Source organism: Zeus faber, assembly GCF_960531495.2.
Source record: "Zeus faber genome assembly, chromosome: 18".
NCBI classification, from domain to species: domain Eukaryota; kingdom Metazoa; phylum Chordata; class Actinopteri; order Zeiformes; family Zeidae; genus Zeus; species Zeus faber.
Window position 1 is genome coordinate 13947735 of NC_137210.1, and position 16739 is coordinate 13964473.

The window sequence follows — 16739 nt, forward strand, 5'->3', positions numbered from 1 at the left end:
GTGACGAAATCCCGAAGTGCAGGTGTGGGCGAGATATGTGGGGTTTGTGTGGCAGGCCGCTTGTTCATCTAACTTTGGTGTTTACTGTGCTAATTTAATCTGGACAAATACTAATACAGATACTAAAATACATCATTCCTACGTGTAAATGTCATTCCTAGACCCCTATGGCAGTCTATAGTGTAGAGTCAAGGCAAGTCCCATTTATTTCAATAGCCCTAAATCACAGCAGAGTATCAAAGGGCTTCACAAACCCATATTTTGCATATATATTACATTATTATTATATTATAACTGCATCCCCTAGTCTTAACCCCCTTGAGGACGATGACTGTGAGTGCACTATTTGCCGTTCTTCTTGCAGCTCTCTGGTGTACCTGACAATGCCCTGTGCAAGCTGCCGTGCTCATTAAGAATCCCTGAAAAAGGAAGTCCCTCGTCCTCATGCTGCTTCGCCGGAAACGTGGATCTGCTGTGACTGCTGCGCGGTTCCTTAAATTCCTCAAACCTCAGAAAAACAAACAAACATGTGAACCATTGACGTGGCCTCTGTCAGATGTGATTGCACGGATCAAATTCTGGCCCAAACTCTCTTGTGGAAAGGAGGGAAGTTCTGGAATCACCCCCTAAGAGCAGGATGGGAAAACACTGACCAGCGGACTGACCTCCAAGGCCCATAAAAAGAATAAAATACATAAATAAATAAAAATCTGGAAGCTATCCCTCAGCTTGTTTATCCGTCTGAAATAGCTCATCACCACAGCTCTTATTCATTTAAACGGAACACCGCAGGTCATGAAAAGAATCGTGTCGCTCAAACAAAAATGCGATAAAAATGACATCCTCTTGTGAGAGTGAGGTTCAGCTGTCCAGTTCGGTCCAGGTGTCCCTCTCAGCTCCCAGAGAACCATCGGATGAAGTTTTGATTCATCTATTTATCTGATCTGACCGCTTAACTGTGTTCAGATGTGGGAAAACTGTGTTCATGCTGGGTAAGACGGCCCTTGTGGCAACTTAATTCAATGTACATCGGAAGGTTTATTTGGTCGCCATACCAAAGCAGATGCCTTTTCTGATTGGTATGGAACAGAGTTCACGCAGGAATTGTTGACCTGTATCTTCCATTCCACTTCTTCTCGAAAGAATACAACTGCAAACAAGGAAGTTAAGAAGGAAGACCCCCACAGTCTCCCCAGACACTGTCGTGGTTTTGGTCCCGCTGTTCTATGACCCAGCTCTTGTATCTCGTGAACTCTTCCCCCAAATCTCAACATCCACAACTGGATGTTAAGATTTGGAGAAGACATGATGCCCAGGGGATCTGGTTGGGGGGGATCTGGACCCCTGGAGGCATCAAGCAAAGCAAGGGGTGGGGGATTATTCTGGTTTTTTTTTGGGGGGGGGGGGGTCACTTAGCTTTCAGTGGCTTGTCGACAAGGATGAGGGGTTTGGAGGTTCCTAAGGAGGCCCTGATGAGGACTCGGGCGGAGTAAATAAACATCCGTAGATGATTGTTTGGATATCTATTAGACCATGTTTGGGCCTTTTCCACGGGAGTCAGGAAGGTCAGCTTCCCATCTCCCCTGCCCCTCAGCGCCCCGGTTCTGAGAATCCTCCATCATGGTGGTGATGAATCAGACTCATCCGACTCGGACTGATAGAAAGGGTTTCTTAGCGACAGTTTGGGTGCTTCATTTCCACTCCACGCTGACTCATCCCCTTAAGAGTCTTCCATGAGCAAAGCGAGGTTGGTGGGGACAGAAAACAGACCAAATTCAGACAAACACAAGTCATTTGTTGTCACTCACAGCACTTGTCATGGACATCTGCTTGTCCTTGTTTAGCACTTTGGAGTGGACCCGGCAGCTTGTGGCTCGGTTTACATTAGGATTAATGTGTTTAGACGTTGAGGTAATTTCTGTCTTGACATCATGTGTCTTTCTTCGCGAGCATGTGCATGTGCGCATTCCCTCCTGCTAGTTGTCCATTCTATGTCTGTGTTTGTGTGTGTTTTTGAGGGTGCGCGTTCGGGATGAATGCTCAGAGGGGATCCTAGGCTGAGAACAGAACGGCTCAGGCCTCCAGACATCCTCGAGGTCTTTGGGGGGGCCTGACACCTGTGCTATTGCTTCACAGTGCAACAATGACCATGTCCATGTCCAGAGCCTGTGGTCGGTGGTCCAAACACATGTGTGACTTAACAGGACACAGCTGCAGTGTGAGGGTGTGTGCGCGCGTGTGCGTGTGTATTTGTGTGTGTGTGTGTACCTCTTTCCCACTTATGGAAAGATAGGCAGACAGAGACAGAAAGAATATAGTCACTAATTAAGTGATACCTTCCTCAGATGATGACCACTTTGCATGTGTGTGTGTGTGTGTGTGTGTGTGTGTGTGTGTGTGTGTGTGTGTGTGTGTGTGCGTGTGCGTGTATATGCTTTTATTTGGTGTATGTGTATTCTAGGCTGGGCGTACATTATTCATCACTATAAGAGCTTCCATAAAATGACACCCCCAGAGGTACCGTTTTCACGATTTTATTATGGCCCACACAAGAAACGCTGAATTTTTTCAACTTAGTTAGGTTGTATGGAAAGACCATAAAGGTGTTTACAACGCACCGAGTATTGCAGAGAAATCAATTTAAAAGGGTTTATGGTTTAATACAACAACATCGTATGAGACGTTCCTTTTTCCTCTCATTTGAACGAGGATCGTTGCTAGGATTCAACTTGCGTTAGATTACCGAAAGGTTGTTTGTGTGAGTCATGGGAATCACAATGTTTTTGAATCAAGATGATGCCTGATACTCGACTGGAGATGCTGTAAAACCTCTTGTTTGGACAATGAGATCAGGCAGTCAAATACCCAGCTGTGATGCTATCATCCAGCCCAACTTCTACACCGCCTTCACTGGAGGCCTGATTGATCTGGACGTCGGCCAGTCACATTAAGGTTAGTGACCCATGTAATCACTCATGGCCCGAAACGCTCTTTCTGCGCCTTATATTACTTCCAATTGGCACAACTTGCGAACAACTTGGGCCAGATCTGTCATTGTGGAAAAAAAAAAAACTTTAAGCTTAACTCAAGATCCTTTCCCACATTGGGAAGCGGGTCGCCCACTCGCATCCCAGCAGTAATGGGCATTCCAGGACTGTTTGTCAGTGAGCAAACCAAGGCAAAGGTCCACGAGTGGGCAGTGGATGGTGGCTGGAGGGAGATGTTATCCTGGGAAGGGAATATGTATTCTAGGAAAGCGTCAATGTTATGTTTCCATTTTGGAAAGATTAAGATGATTTCAGATAGGGAGCTAGGAACCCACTCCAAACTCTCATCACTCCTTCTTTTTTTTGTTTTGGCCAAAAACGTGACTTTTTGAGAAAAAGTACAGTGTGTGTGTGGGGACTGGGGAGGGGGGTACATATGTGAGAGGACAAATGGAGCTCTAATCGTTTCCTCTGCAGCCTCAGAGGGATCCCACAATGAGGCCTGATGGGGAACACATGGCATCGCTGTACTGACCCACGGCCCCCGCTCGCATTCTTCCAGTGGCCTTGAAGACCCTCACTACAATCTTTAACATCTACAGGCGGTATTCAGGTGGACCTGATGAATGTCAAATCCAGCGGTTTAAAAAAAAAAAAGATAAGAAGAGCAAATGTTAAACATACCTCAACCTTTTTGAACCAAAACATTATTTTTTTGACCGCTGGGAGTCAAGCTGAGTGACTGGCATCAGAATCTAGCAGGCTAAAGCTAGATACCAGCTCAATACTGGATCAATTTAAAATGTTGTAATGCCAATCATTCAAAAGAATCAAAAAAATCAGAGTTTTCCTTCAAGCATAGAGAACGTGAGCGTGCACGTGCGAGGGACTGCTGGGAGCTCTCTGTGGAAACCCACACGGGTCTGGAAATGGAAGCAAAGAGAAGTCAACACCGGAACAATGTAGGATGTTGTCGGGGGCAGCGGAGGGTCCCTGTCCTCCTGCGACGCTGAGAGCGTGGGGCGGGGGCTTGCCACCAAACTCACACGAGACGTGGACGTTAACGAGTGGCTGTGTGACGTGGTCATCTCCACTCTTAAAGTCTGTCTAAGTTGAAAGCCAGAGTGCGGTGCCTCTACGTCTCTATCAGGACTCATATAGACGCACCTTGAACTTTGCCAAACCCCACTTGTTTGGCCTCGATTCCACTCGCACCCGACGCTGGTTAATGACAACACAGTGCAGCTACAGATGAGGCTCAGAGGTTACAAGGCCAGCCCAAACAAGCTCACATGCAGCGCCGCACAACACAAAACTTTTATCTCCTTTGGTGTTCTAAGTGAGGGGGCAGATTAAAGCTGGGCAGCCATTAACGCCCTTGAAAAGCGACCTCTGTCGTTGGCTTATTTTGAATGGCCTGCAGGAGATTATTATTTATTTAGTCGGTTCATCCACTCAGTAATCCTTTTACCCTTACATCCATCTATCCATCCATCGATTTACCTATCCATCCATCGATTTACCTATCCATCCATCCATCCATCCATCCATCTAGCCATCCATCCACCCATCCATCAATCTACCCATTCATCTATCCATCCATCGATTTACCTATCCATCCATCCATCCATCCATCTATCCATCCATCTATCCATTAATCTACCCATCCATCTATCCATCCATCCATTTACCCATCCATTTACCCATCCATCCATCCATCCACCAATCCATCCATTAATATCACAGGCCATTTAGTTGTAATGGCTCTAATAGTGTAACATTGCATGCAAGCCTCATGATGCACTAGCACAGGCATCCATGTTTGTGTGTGTGTGTGTGTGTGTGTGTGTGTGCGCGCGTGTGTTTGGATGTCTTTGGTATGCCTGTGCATGTGTCCTTGTCTGTGGAATAGTTCATAGTGTGCCCACGAAAAAGAGATTATCTTATCCGCACAAACAATAGCTCTGTTGTCCCTAAAGAGAGCCCATCATCTCCAAATGTGACAGGGAGGTTCATTTTAAACAGGCTATTAAAGGCAAACCACAGCGGAGGGGGGAGGGTCAAACTTGGCTTTAAAGACGAACCAATTAGATATCGAGGAATCCTTTCTCTGTGTTAAAGTCAGAAAAAGATGGAACAGGAGAAAGATGATGAGGTCTTGTGATGCTGATTGAGAGAATTATGGGATGAGAAGCGTCTTTGTGTGTCGAGTCTTGGATGTTTCTGTACTTTAAGGTTAAAGAGTTCTATGACTTTACCCTACCTTCCACTCTGACTGACGTTTGACTATTCAAAGACTACACAATGTCGACAAAAGATGTCCTACAATCATATTGCTGATTGTCATATGATGTCATATATGACATTATATAATATTTTTGGTCTTTGATGTTACATTATTTTATTATCAAACCTAATATAACCGAATATTATTTTCCTTATTTTCTGTTGCATATATGTCACAATGTTGGATGTTCATATTAGACGTGGCCAAAGTGTCAAATAATGAGGTAAACTGACATGGCACCATGCGATTACCATGGCACCAGCGATTACCATGACATGGTAATCGCTGTGAGCAAAATGATCTGGCTTCTGACCGCTCTGAACGCTCGGTTTGTTTTTTCTACCCTCTGCACAGGCCGACGTCAGCTCATCACGGATTTCTGTATATGGTCGTTTGCTCAATCCGATCCGCTGTGCATTTCTCAAAACAAAACCAATAAAAATTGTGTGATTTTATTGTAGATGTACATATTAATTGTATTTTATTTTATTTTACGACGTTTACATAAAACAAAACATTTCCCGCGTCCTGATGCGTCACGGTGCGATGCCCATCAACGAAAGTGGGTATGAACTTTTAAATGAGCCCTTGCAGATCTGACATCAGTGAAGATTTGTCAAATGGATTGCTTATTTCTCGCCTCAAATTTGTTCAGAAACGGATTTTCGTGGACTGATAAGGTGAAATCAGTGAAAGTTTATAGAGTAAATAAAACGGAGCCCGGAGTAAAGCTCAAACCCCATTGGCTCAAAGAACCCGGAACTTATGCTCAAACCCCATTGGCTCAGAACTATGGGATTGGCTGCTCATTTACAATTAAAGCTACACATACTCAATCAGCCCGTTGTAGGAACAGTCCAGGTTTAGAGGCATGTCACAATGGCTTGAATGTACAATTTGAGTGGTATTTTCAGCTAAAAAAAATCCAAAACATTGTTTTTGGGACCTCAGGGACTTATATTAACGTGCCTTAAATTCTATTTGTAAAATGTACTTACAAAACAAAAAGTATAAAATAGTTGTTTCTGTGCTAATTACCCTGCCCAATCTATCTATCTATCTATCTATCTAGCTGTCTGTCTGTCTGTCTGTCTGTCTGTCTGTCTGTCTGTCTATCTATCTATCTATCTATCTATCTATCTACTGTATCTATCTATGGCATTCCATTCTGTCCTGTTTACTTGGCCATGAAGAGACAGGAAGTTGATGGTGAAAATGGGTACTGAGGTCTGAAGTATATATAGTTGTTTTTATGGAACATAGGCATGCACACACACGCACACACGTGTACACGCAAGCGCGCGCACACACGCACACACAGGCGCACACACAAGCTATCTTGTTCCCACAAAAAAGGTGGCTGTGCACATAAAAGGATCAGTGGACCGTCATTGTGCTCAACATCCTGTGACGTGTGTCATTTCCTGTTCTACTTCCACTGGCCGTTTTTTCCCACAGGGGGTCAGATAGTAATAGCTGGACTCATCTTTTCCAGACAAAACGTCCCCATAGACAAGCAGTTCACATTCCATTCCAGCCATTTCTCGACTGCCTGTGCCTGGGGTGCCCAAACATATGTCCCCAAAAAGTACTCTTAAAAGTAGGCGGTGGACATTGTACAAAGGGCTAAAAAAAACGTCTTGGAATGAAGACCTCTCCTAGCTATTTCATAATAAAGCAAGTGCATGTTATAATGGGTTGCTGATGATTCTTATTATTACCATATTTGTTTATTCAAAGAAGCCTCTGTCAGGCCAGATCAGATGTTCCAGTCGGCCAAAATGATCCATCCACAACTCTCTCCCTGCTGCTGCCGCTGCTGCTTTAAACAGAAGTTTCTCGCTGCAATTCCCCAGACCCCGCCCTGTTTCTGAGAACTGAGAGAGGGGTCTGGAAGACTCCCCGGCACAAAGGAGAGCATTGATCCGCGGGGACCATGTTTTCTGGTGAGGACGCGGGACGCCGTGCGTTTTGGTTCACACATGCGGCTCTGCTTCTTTCGTGCCTTCACGGTTTAGAGGACCTGGATTCTGGAGTCATCCGCCGCTCGCCTATAGTTATATTATTGGAGCCGTCGACAGGTTCAGCCAACGCTCGGGGCCCGAGGTTCGGTTTTGGATGACTTCAGAATCGCCTCACGTCGCAAGTTTTGAAACATCCCCTTTCCATTGTACGGCCGCTTATAGGTTTGTTTCTCTATCTCTCCCAATCTCCCAACTCCTTGACGCATAAGGGAACAAAGGGACATTTTGGCTTTGCGCTGTGGGGAGTGTGGTGGTTTTTTTGGATGCCTTTGATGCGCGGTCTGCCAGGGGAGTGGGTGGTATGACTGGAGAGTCGCTGCCAAATCGCTCCTCACCCCCGGAGCGAAAACCCATGAAATTAACATCTTGACTCCCTCCCAAAAACAATCCACCCCATTCTCTCTCTCTCCCCCCCACCATCTCGCCCTGTGTTTCTCACAGCTCGATGGCGGTGAAGATGGCCGTTGCCGCCGTGGACCCGTAAACAACTGTCGCCCAAACTGCCACAGCTGTGAAACATCAGCCAAACATGATATATCTGCAAAGCGTAACGCGCTGATGGTCATTCCCGTTTTGGGACATATTTAGATGGAAAGGAGGGAGAGTGAAAAAAAAGTCGGGGCGACGAACGACATCTGTGAGAAATCCATCACTTTCACAAACAAACCCATGAACCAATGGGAAACAAAACAGAGTTACAGGTTTGGACCTACTGACGTGCAAGGAAGTTTACGACTTGAGGTTCAGGTTCAAGGAAGTTCTAATTGGGAATAAATTCTCCCGTAGACAGATCATGCTTGGTACAGCTTCACGGCACCGCCCTCACAGTCCCGATGCACCTAGGTGGGAATGAAGAGGAGGATAGGGAGTGCCGACCGGAGGTATTTTCACCATTTTCTATTGTTTTTCGATGAAGGAACAAGGCGCGAACCGTGCCAAGGGTTTCACAGCGCACGCTATAAAAAGACCCTCGCGGTCTTCCATCGCCATTGTCACTTATTCCTTTTAACGTTCAAACATTCTTTATTGAACACTTCCTTAACCCCGATCCGTCTGAGAGAGAAAGAGCGAGTTTCCCTGACCCGCTCTCCTTGCCACTGCATCTTTCACGTGTGGAATGTGCTTCCTTTCCTCCTCCCTGTGGGGTTTCCTGTATCCTGGGCAAGGCAGCAGGTCAGAGGTTGCTGGTACTGTAAAAAGTCGGTAAATTCTCAGAGCATGCCAGCCTCGTTCCTCATCCTCCCTCCCCATCCCCAAGACACTGTTTTAAGGCTCCATTTCACCTCTTGTGTTTACCACAAGCTTTCTGGTGTATGGCTCCATCGGGAGAGCTCTATTGAAGACTCAGGATGCAAAGGAAATGCTTGCCAATGCTCCAGAAAGCCCCTGTTGAAATTCGGGACAAGGTTGAGCTTAACCCTATCCTTTTCTGCAAGGAGACGGGGTCGAACTGAGACAGAATTTTAACAGTGGACACGGAAACATAGGACATTTAATAACGGTGACCCAAACACTTCTTCCCGACTGGCTTTTTGGGAGAATTTCTGTTCACTGATTGAGTGAACTACGAGATTGATGAGAATTTTTTCAATTTAAAACCTATAAAATACCAATATATCAATGATGAGAAATGTCCCGCAACCCTGTGAGCATGTCAAGTGACCCCACATGGGTCTTTCTCCTTTCTGGAAGATTTCACAAGATCGGACCTGTCACTCCCTCTGCCTGACGTGACTCCCCCACCCCCCCGTCTGACCTTAATCCTCTTCTAAGAAGATGTCTGATAACCTCGACGAGGCTGCGGGTTGGGCTCTTCCACTCGCACCATCTATCCGAAGCTGCTTTCACACATGAACTTCGCACGATGTCCGATGATCAGGTCCATGGCGGACAAGGCTACTGACTTATCAGTAATTGTGACATTTTTCTGTGTGTTGATATTCTATGTATTTTGACGTATTCGCAATATAAACGAAAGGGCGGAAAGGAATATAAAGGAAAGCAGAAAGGAGTACAAAGCAGCGACGCTCCGACCCGTCTTCACCCTCGCCGAGCGGGCGATCGAGTGGTTTCTGTGTACGGAGCAGGCGATTGTCCAGAACATTCACATCGAGCGAATGGAAATGACTTTGTACTAAGGTAATGGCGGGGTTCAGTCTGGTTAATGTGAATGAATCGGACATTTGCGTTCACACATACAGCTCCTCCGGGTAAAGTGTGGATAATTTCCGAGTTTCCATGTGTGAAAGCAGCTCGACACTCCTACATTGTGTTGTTGTGATGCTTTAATTTTCAATTCGGAATTTGACCCTCCGGGTGAAGAGCAGTTGAGAGCGTAGAGGTAGACAAGACAGAGGCTGGAAAGAGAGCGAGAGGTTCACAAAGCGACAGTATGGGACTTACCCTGGCGCCCTTCTCTGGGAAACATTGGCAGCCTCCACTACAGTCTCTTCCACCACAGGGGCCGCTGTGCTTCTTACCGCCCTGTCAGATAAAAAAAAAAGAGACAATGTAGGTTAGGTATTTTGTTGTTTATCCCTATTTTCTTCCAACAGGTCATGTCACCAATGTGTCTACTATGTGTTATTTAGCTACACCATGGATTATGTTTAAGTGCTTTTGGCGCTCACTTCTATTTCAACCAAAGAGAGAATCCATTTCGTACCAAATGATGGTTGAATTAAGATGAGAATCACGGTTGAATTGAAAGTAAAGATGACAATTCCGAACCTTCCCTTCAAGACTGAAGAACAGTCTGTCGATTTTGATACTGCATTTTGGATTATCCTGGTCGTAAGAGGTACCGTACGTGTGCGGTCAATAATTGCGTAGCTGTGACAGGCCCTGTTTGGCGGGCTGTGGTTCCGGAATACACTTGTATTTGTTTACGCAGGTGAGCTGTAGGGGTGTGGAGGATGATTGGGAACCATCTGCAGCAAAAAGGATGTTCTGGATGTGGCTCGTGTGAGTCATGTAGGATATCATGTCCAGACACAATGGAACAGCCATAGAAAAATTCTCCGTCCGTCCAGACGCTAGGCTGTATAGTAGTCAAATCAATGCCCCCCCACTCTCGACTTTGCCGCGGGGCGATCTGCACTAGACGGGACGCACACACACACACACACACACACACACACACACACACACACACACACACACACACACAAACAAACGCACACACAGGCCATGGCTGGAGCTCACTGTGGGCACGACATGATCAAAGACAGCAGCCACACAAACAGGGCTTTCCAATCCATGGGTCAGGGGTCTAGAGACCTCAGATGCATGCCTGAGCAAAGCTTGTCCCGGGGCGTGATTAAAGACAGAACAAATTCCTGATGAAGGGTTGCGTTGGAGATGGGTTCCATCTTGGTGAGTCCAAATGTAAATTTCGAAAAACCGCCTATGGACTTCAACACCAAGACGAGACAAGTTTGCTGACAGACATGCCGACTCGATTTAAACTCCAACACAGTAAAACAGAGATGAAGTTTTCGTAGCTTAAGTTTGAGCTGAAACATGAGCAGTCCCTTCGCCGGACAGGCGCATGGACGGTTCCGCACTTCCAACTTTAAGGAGCAAACGACCTCCATTTATATTTAACTGAACAAGTGAAGGTGATTGAGGGAGTTCTCTAGAGTTGTTTTCTCCACAGGATGAAAGAGTGCATAGTGATGATGGAAAGACACACGGGGCATTTAAATTCCAAGTTTCCACAGTTTGGTGAAGTATGTGAAAGGGGCCTTTAGTGTGTACTGTATCAACTATGTATGAGTGAGGCTGAGTATCGAGAAGCTGAGCGTCGCCATCTTGGCGGTTTATCTGACCTCTGACACCTTTGACCCGTGTCTGCCTACGTCGCCCACCTACGCGGCCGTACAATAGACTGCTTAGACAGCAGATTCCCCAATTCCTTCACCCCTCCGCCACATACAGTATACAAATCTCCCAGAAAATATTCAAAATGTCCACTCCATGCCCACAGTGACGAGGACATGGCGGATCAAGAATCAGAATAATTCTCCGTCGTCACTTTGACATGACCAGCTGACAAAGGCGACATTGAGACCCTCCTCAAACACAAAGACCCTCTTTTACCCGAGGGACCCAAAGTCCTTTAATGATCTCCTATCTTCGCAACACAAAAGACCCTCTTCCGTGCCCTTTCTGGAATGCACGAGGCTTAATATCCCTATTAACTCTATCTTTAGGACCTCCAAACAGCTTTTTGAGAGAGTGGAGACGTGCCATGATGGAAATGAACTAAATTACAACAAGTGAGACCATAGCAGGTGATCCTCACGGTGTTCACATGATGGTATGCATTGGGCGTCCCTGCTGCTTTCCTGAAGTGGAATTCCAAAGCTCAGACAATGGACTACGTCAAAACCCTGGAACCCGAAGCACAAAGCAGAGTTCCCCAAAAAAAAAAAAAAAGGAAAAAGGCTACATGACGAGAAGCTATGCGAAAACCATTCGAGTTCAGATGACCGTTTCAGCCGAAGACAATGGGATTTTGTTCAAGAGTCCTGCCCCGACCCCCAACACACGCACATACACACACACACACACACACACACACACAAACATACACACATAAGCACACACACACGCGCATGTACACACACACATGCATGTACACACACACACACACACACACACACACACCCACACACATACATGCGCGCACACACACACACATGCATGTACACACACACACACGCGCGTGTACACACACACACACACACACACATGCATGTACACACACACACACACACACACACAAACACATGCATATACACGCACCCACACACACAGACACACACATGCACACACACACACACACACACACACACACACACACACACACACACACACACACACACACACACACACACACACACACCATATATCCATATAATAACTTTTACATGGTAATTTTGTGCTTCAATTAGTTGTTGTGGAGAAAATCAAGAACTGTGTGCTTGTCTGTGTTTGTAAACAATGAGTCAAAAATTAAATACAATTTTCAACATAAAAAAGACGGCCTTCTCTCTTCTAAAAATACTTATCTAGTAGTTATTTTATAGTAATTTATAGTAATATTATGTAGGGTGAATGGTGTATCTGACTGAATTTGGACTTGTTGGCAATGTTTTGAGTGATAACATCGTATCGGAAAAATGTAAAGCTATATATCTAAAATAATCTCACCCAGTCTCAACATCTCGAAGGTGAACATTAAGGCAGACTTAACACACATGGATGCCTATCTCATGTGTCTCCATTTAGATTCCAAGGCCCCAATAGATCTGCTGCTCGTACAGTGCTGCTCCTGCAACACTACTCCTTCTTTAAACAGTCAACATTCCTGCTGTAAGGTTCCGCAGAGATTGCCAAAGGGGGAAACCATACGTCTTTCCATTCCTCCACCACGAGAACGGTCGGGGCGCCAGTGGATATAACGTAAAAGGACGACACCTCCAGGAACCAGCCACTTTTACTCATTCATCATTGGTTGCTGGTTTACAATCCAGCTCTGCAGTGTTGATCATCATTCATGTTCTGAGAATTACATTTGTTTGTCTGGGAATTGGAGTGTTTTGACGAGGACGCTTTGCCAAATCACACGGAGACACACACACAGGCGCACACGCACGCACGCACGCAAACACACACACCCACAGTCATGTGACGCACACAACTGCCACCCGAACTCCCCAGCAGTCCAAATAAAAAGCAGTGTATCTCAGATAATGTCGACCACATCAAGGAATTAGAGCGGCAGTGGACAGATGCAGCATGACTAAGTGACACGCAAATTGTTTTTCACTGACTCTAAATATCATCTCATGAGCCGGTAAATAATAAGGTTATCATTTCCTACGGCTTTTAACTGGAAAGCATGTCTGAGGATGACCGTGATGGTCCACGACACAGGGAGGAAATTGTCTCCTGTTTAAGGCCGAACCTGTTGACTGTGCCGCCGGTCAAACATCAATGAGAGACAGATTGGGGGGGGGGGTCAAGAGTTTATCGACAACATGTTCACCAAAATCAAGACGGATGAGTTACAGGAAAACAACCCTATGCCTCAATTGTTTCCTACATCAGTTAACAGCCTTTGTTAATCGACTCCCGGAAATGAAGAACATCTTCTGGACCTTTAGAGTTTTTCCTTTCAAATTTTTTGCCTCACACCCATCTCACTTTTTTTGCTTGTATGGGAGGTATTTTGTGTGTTTGGGTCTGAGTCTCGGCGGTCTCCGGTGACGGTTCGGATGAATGCGTCTCTTAATGAGGAATGCTGTTATTTGTTACCTCCCTTTTCTTTATGACTGCGGCAAAGCCTCCCTCTTCAGCCCAGACTCCCACTATAAATAAATAATTCCAGCTAAAGAAACACATGCAACCAGGTCTCTCTCTCATTCTCTCTCTCTCTCTCTCTCTCTCTCTCTCCTTATGATCTTTCACATACGTGCATGGAAGCAGCATATTAATAATTATTATACATGCTGTTAGAGGAGACAAAAATACATTTAGCTTTCATCAAAATGTCGTTCAGAAGCGGACAGGCCTGTTTATCTACTACATCAATTTGGTACATATAATGTCTTTCATGATTCGGCATTTTCCCGGTTACAGTCGAGTCTTGTGTTCCAATGGAGAGCAGAGAATTGCTTGGAATGATGTGGGGGTGGGTGACCGGTCTAATCTGCCCTGCATGGTCATGTATTTAGACCTGTGAACCAAAACCAGTCGCATTAAGGGCTGTGGTTAGTTTATCTATGCGGCGTGTCTGTGGTCAGCCTGACTCATGGCAAGCTATGTTTATTCATGCCCTGTGGACTAACCGTCACCGCAGAACTAACCACAGGCAACCTCCACACGCTCTGAATGTCAAATCCCGCCTGGGATCAGCGTGACCATCGGGACCATATCATCAGATCAACCTCCAGGCAAAACCAAACACGAGACAACGTAGAGAGACAACCCGGGTTTTTCTTATACCCGGAAACGGGGCGTGTCATGGTTCCAGTGTGATTGGGAACAAATCAGTAGAGGAGACAACAACTTAAACAACGTAAAACACGAGGGAAAAGGTATTTTGAGCTGTTCAAAAGAATCGAATCGTTCATGAACAACCAACACTACAGTGGAAGCAGCTTGGAGTGGGCGGGGAGCGGGGGCCCGGGGGACCGGCTTGGGGCCATGCTGGAGTGACTCGGAGCCCAGCGGGGAGCGTGGGGGTAAAAGAAGAAGAGGGAAAAAGAAGTCAATAACTTGTGATTTTGATTTAGAATTCTGAATGGGATATAAAAATGATGGAATGATACAGGGATATTCCCGTCTATTTAAGCGCCAACGTCCGGAACTCCAAAGCGCGTCGCATTGCGCAGGTAAAGGGGCCAAATCAGCAAGTCGACCCGGATGTCCTGTTCACATCAGAGCCGATTGGAGGTGGAGCTGATTTAAACCCCAGGTCTATTCCCGGGTCATTTGTCCTGGGTTTTTTTCTTTCCCACTGATGACAAATGCCGGATGTTGGCGGGCGTTACCGGGTATTTGGTGCAGTGGGAAAGGGGTAGTATTATTTTCGAGCCCTGGTTGGAGCATGGTAAGCTACCTTGCAACAGTTCTGGATTTCTGTATTTTGATGCACAGCTGTACATTCCACAACCACTAACACTATTTCGAAAAAGTCTATGTAGAGGAGATCTGAGCCGGGTTTCTTTGAGTTACAGAGTGGTTTGGGAGAATGAGGTCATTTCAAGTAAATCAATTAAAGTAAAGTAATTCTTCCATTTTTCTGCCAATAATCGATGTCACGCAGGCTAATAATGCTGCGTTTGTTCTCAACTTCCTTGTCATGAAACAGGAAAACGCTCTGTTGGCCATACAAGCCTTTCGCAGTAGCCCTCCATTAGAACCCGTTGTTAGACCGGCGCTCCCTCTCCGTCTGAGGCGGCGGACATGACAGATCTCCTCACTCAGAAACCTTCTCACCTTACACACATGAAACAGCGAGGTGGTGTGTAAACTGTTTCTTTGAGCCTCTCCCCCGCTCTCGGCCGATCAAAAGAACACACATCAGAGACTCTATCGCGGGTCAGGATCAACGTTTGATCTGGGATCGGTGGTGACACAGAACTCATCCCTTCCCTAACTCGCACCGTGGGGGAGCAGGGAGCAGAGGAAGTCGGGGTGGAGGGGTTGTTAAAACATGGCCGCTTTGATTACAGTGCTGGAGCATCCCCGGACCAGTTTGTGTCCGTGGTTGAACTGAAAGTCTGTAAGCCGTCCGACCTGCCACCTTCCCTCCTTGACACCCGGTTCTAAGGTTCGAATTCAGTCTTCACTGAGGTTTGTGTGTGTGTGTGTGTGTGTGTGTGTGTGTGTGTGTGTGTGCGTGTGCGTGTGTGTATGTGCGTGTGTGTGTGCGTGTGCGTGCAAAGCCAATTCTGTGAACAAACTCCTTCGGAATCAGCAGTGTCTCAATTTAAGTGTACATGTGGGACCAATGAAGAAACTCCCGGCCCCAGTTTCATTTCCAGAAATGTGAAACTTATCTAGAAATGAAAGCAGTGAATGAGGATAAACCCTGAAGGGGAAGCTGGACTGCAGGTCTGGAGATAAACTCTGGAAATCTAAGCCTCTAGCACATTATGTCAGAATTAGCTGTGTGTGGTTAGATGTGTTATTATCCCCCTTTCACACTGCGGCAAAAACCCGGCATTTGTCATCAGTGGGAAAGGTAAAACCCGGGTTACAGTGCCGGGTCAAATGAGCATGGTCCCCCATCACATGGGGGACCATGAAATGTTTTGAGTGTGGAGACCATAGTGGAGAACCCCTACGCTCCCCGCCGGACTCTAAGCCACTCCAGCACCGCCCCAGGCCGGTCTCCAAACCGGAAGAGCGTCTCCCCTACCCCCACCTGCCGGTGTGCAGGGGGATCCTCCATGCTGCTTCTACTGTAGTGTTGGTTCGTTCACGGACGATCCGATTCTTTTGAATGGCTCTTTTGTCGGAACGACACGCCGGGTGCTGAGATGGGTTTTTTTTTTCTCCAAGTTTTACAGTTTTATGGCGTTGTTTGTTTAAGTTGCTGCCCCTCTACTGTTTTTTTTTTTCCACTCACACTGGAACTGTGACACGCCCCGTGTTTGTGACTTCCGACGTGACGCACCAGAAAAAAAAACAACAACATTTCTCCTGGCAATGGGAAAGGTGCCAATCGCCTATTTTAAGCGGGTTTACCCGGGTTAAAAAAAAAAAATGTTGGCGTAAAAACGGTATTAGGGTCTAACAACAGTGTATCCTGTGTGGAGTCGACGACGCAGCAGCTGCTCCTCTTCACAGTGGTGTAAAAAGACTTATGTGTGGGCAAACTACTGAATTTGAAACATCCGGCCGCCTCCCTCCGCTGCCCCGCCA

General features: G+C 46.2%; 1 protein-coding gene across 2 annotated transcripts in view; it reads right to left on the reverse strand.

The window, feature by feature from the left end:
* col4a2 (collagen, type IV, alpha 2) overlaps positions 1–16739 on the reverse strand; it is a 49342-nt gene that overhangs the window by 22031 nt on the left and 10572 nt on the right. For both annotated transcript variants that reach the window (XM_080019310.1, XM_080019309.1), the window contains exon 4: positions 9702–9782. In XM_080019310.1, the coding sequence (XP_079875436.1) occupies positions 9702–9782 (81 nt within the window). The remainder of the gene's footprint in view (positions 1–9701; positions 9783–16739) is intronic.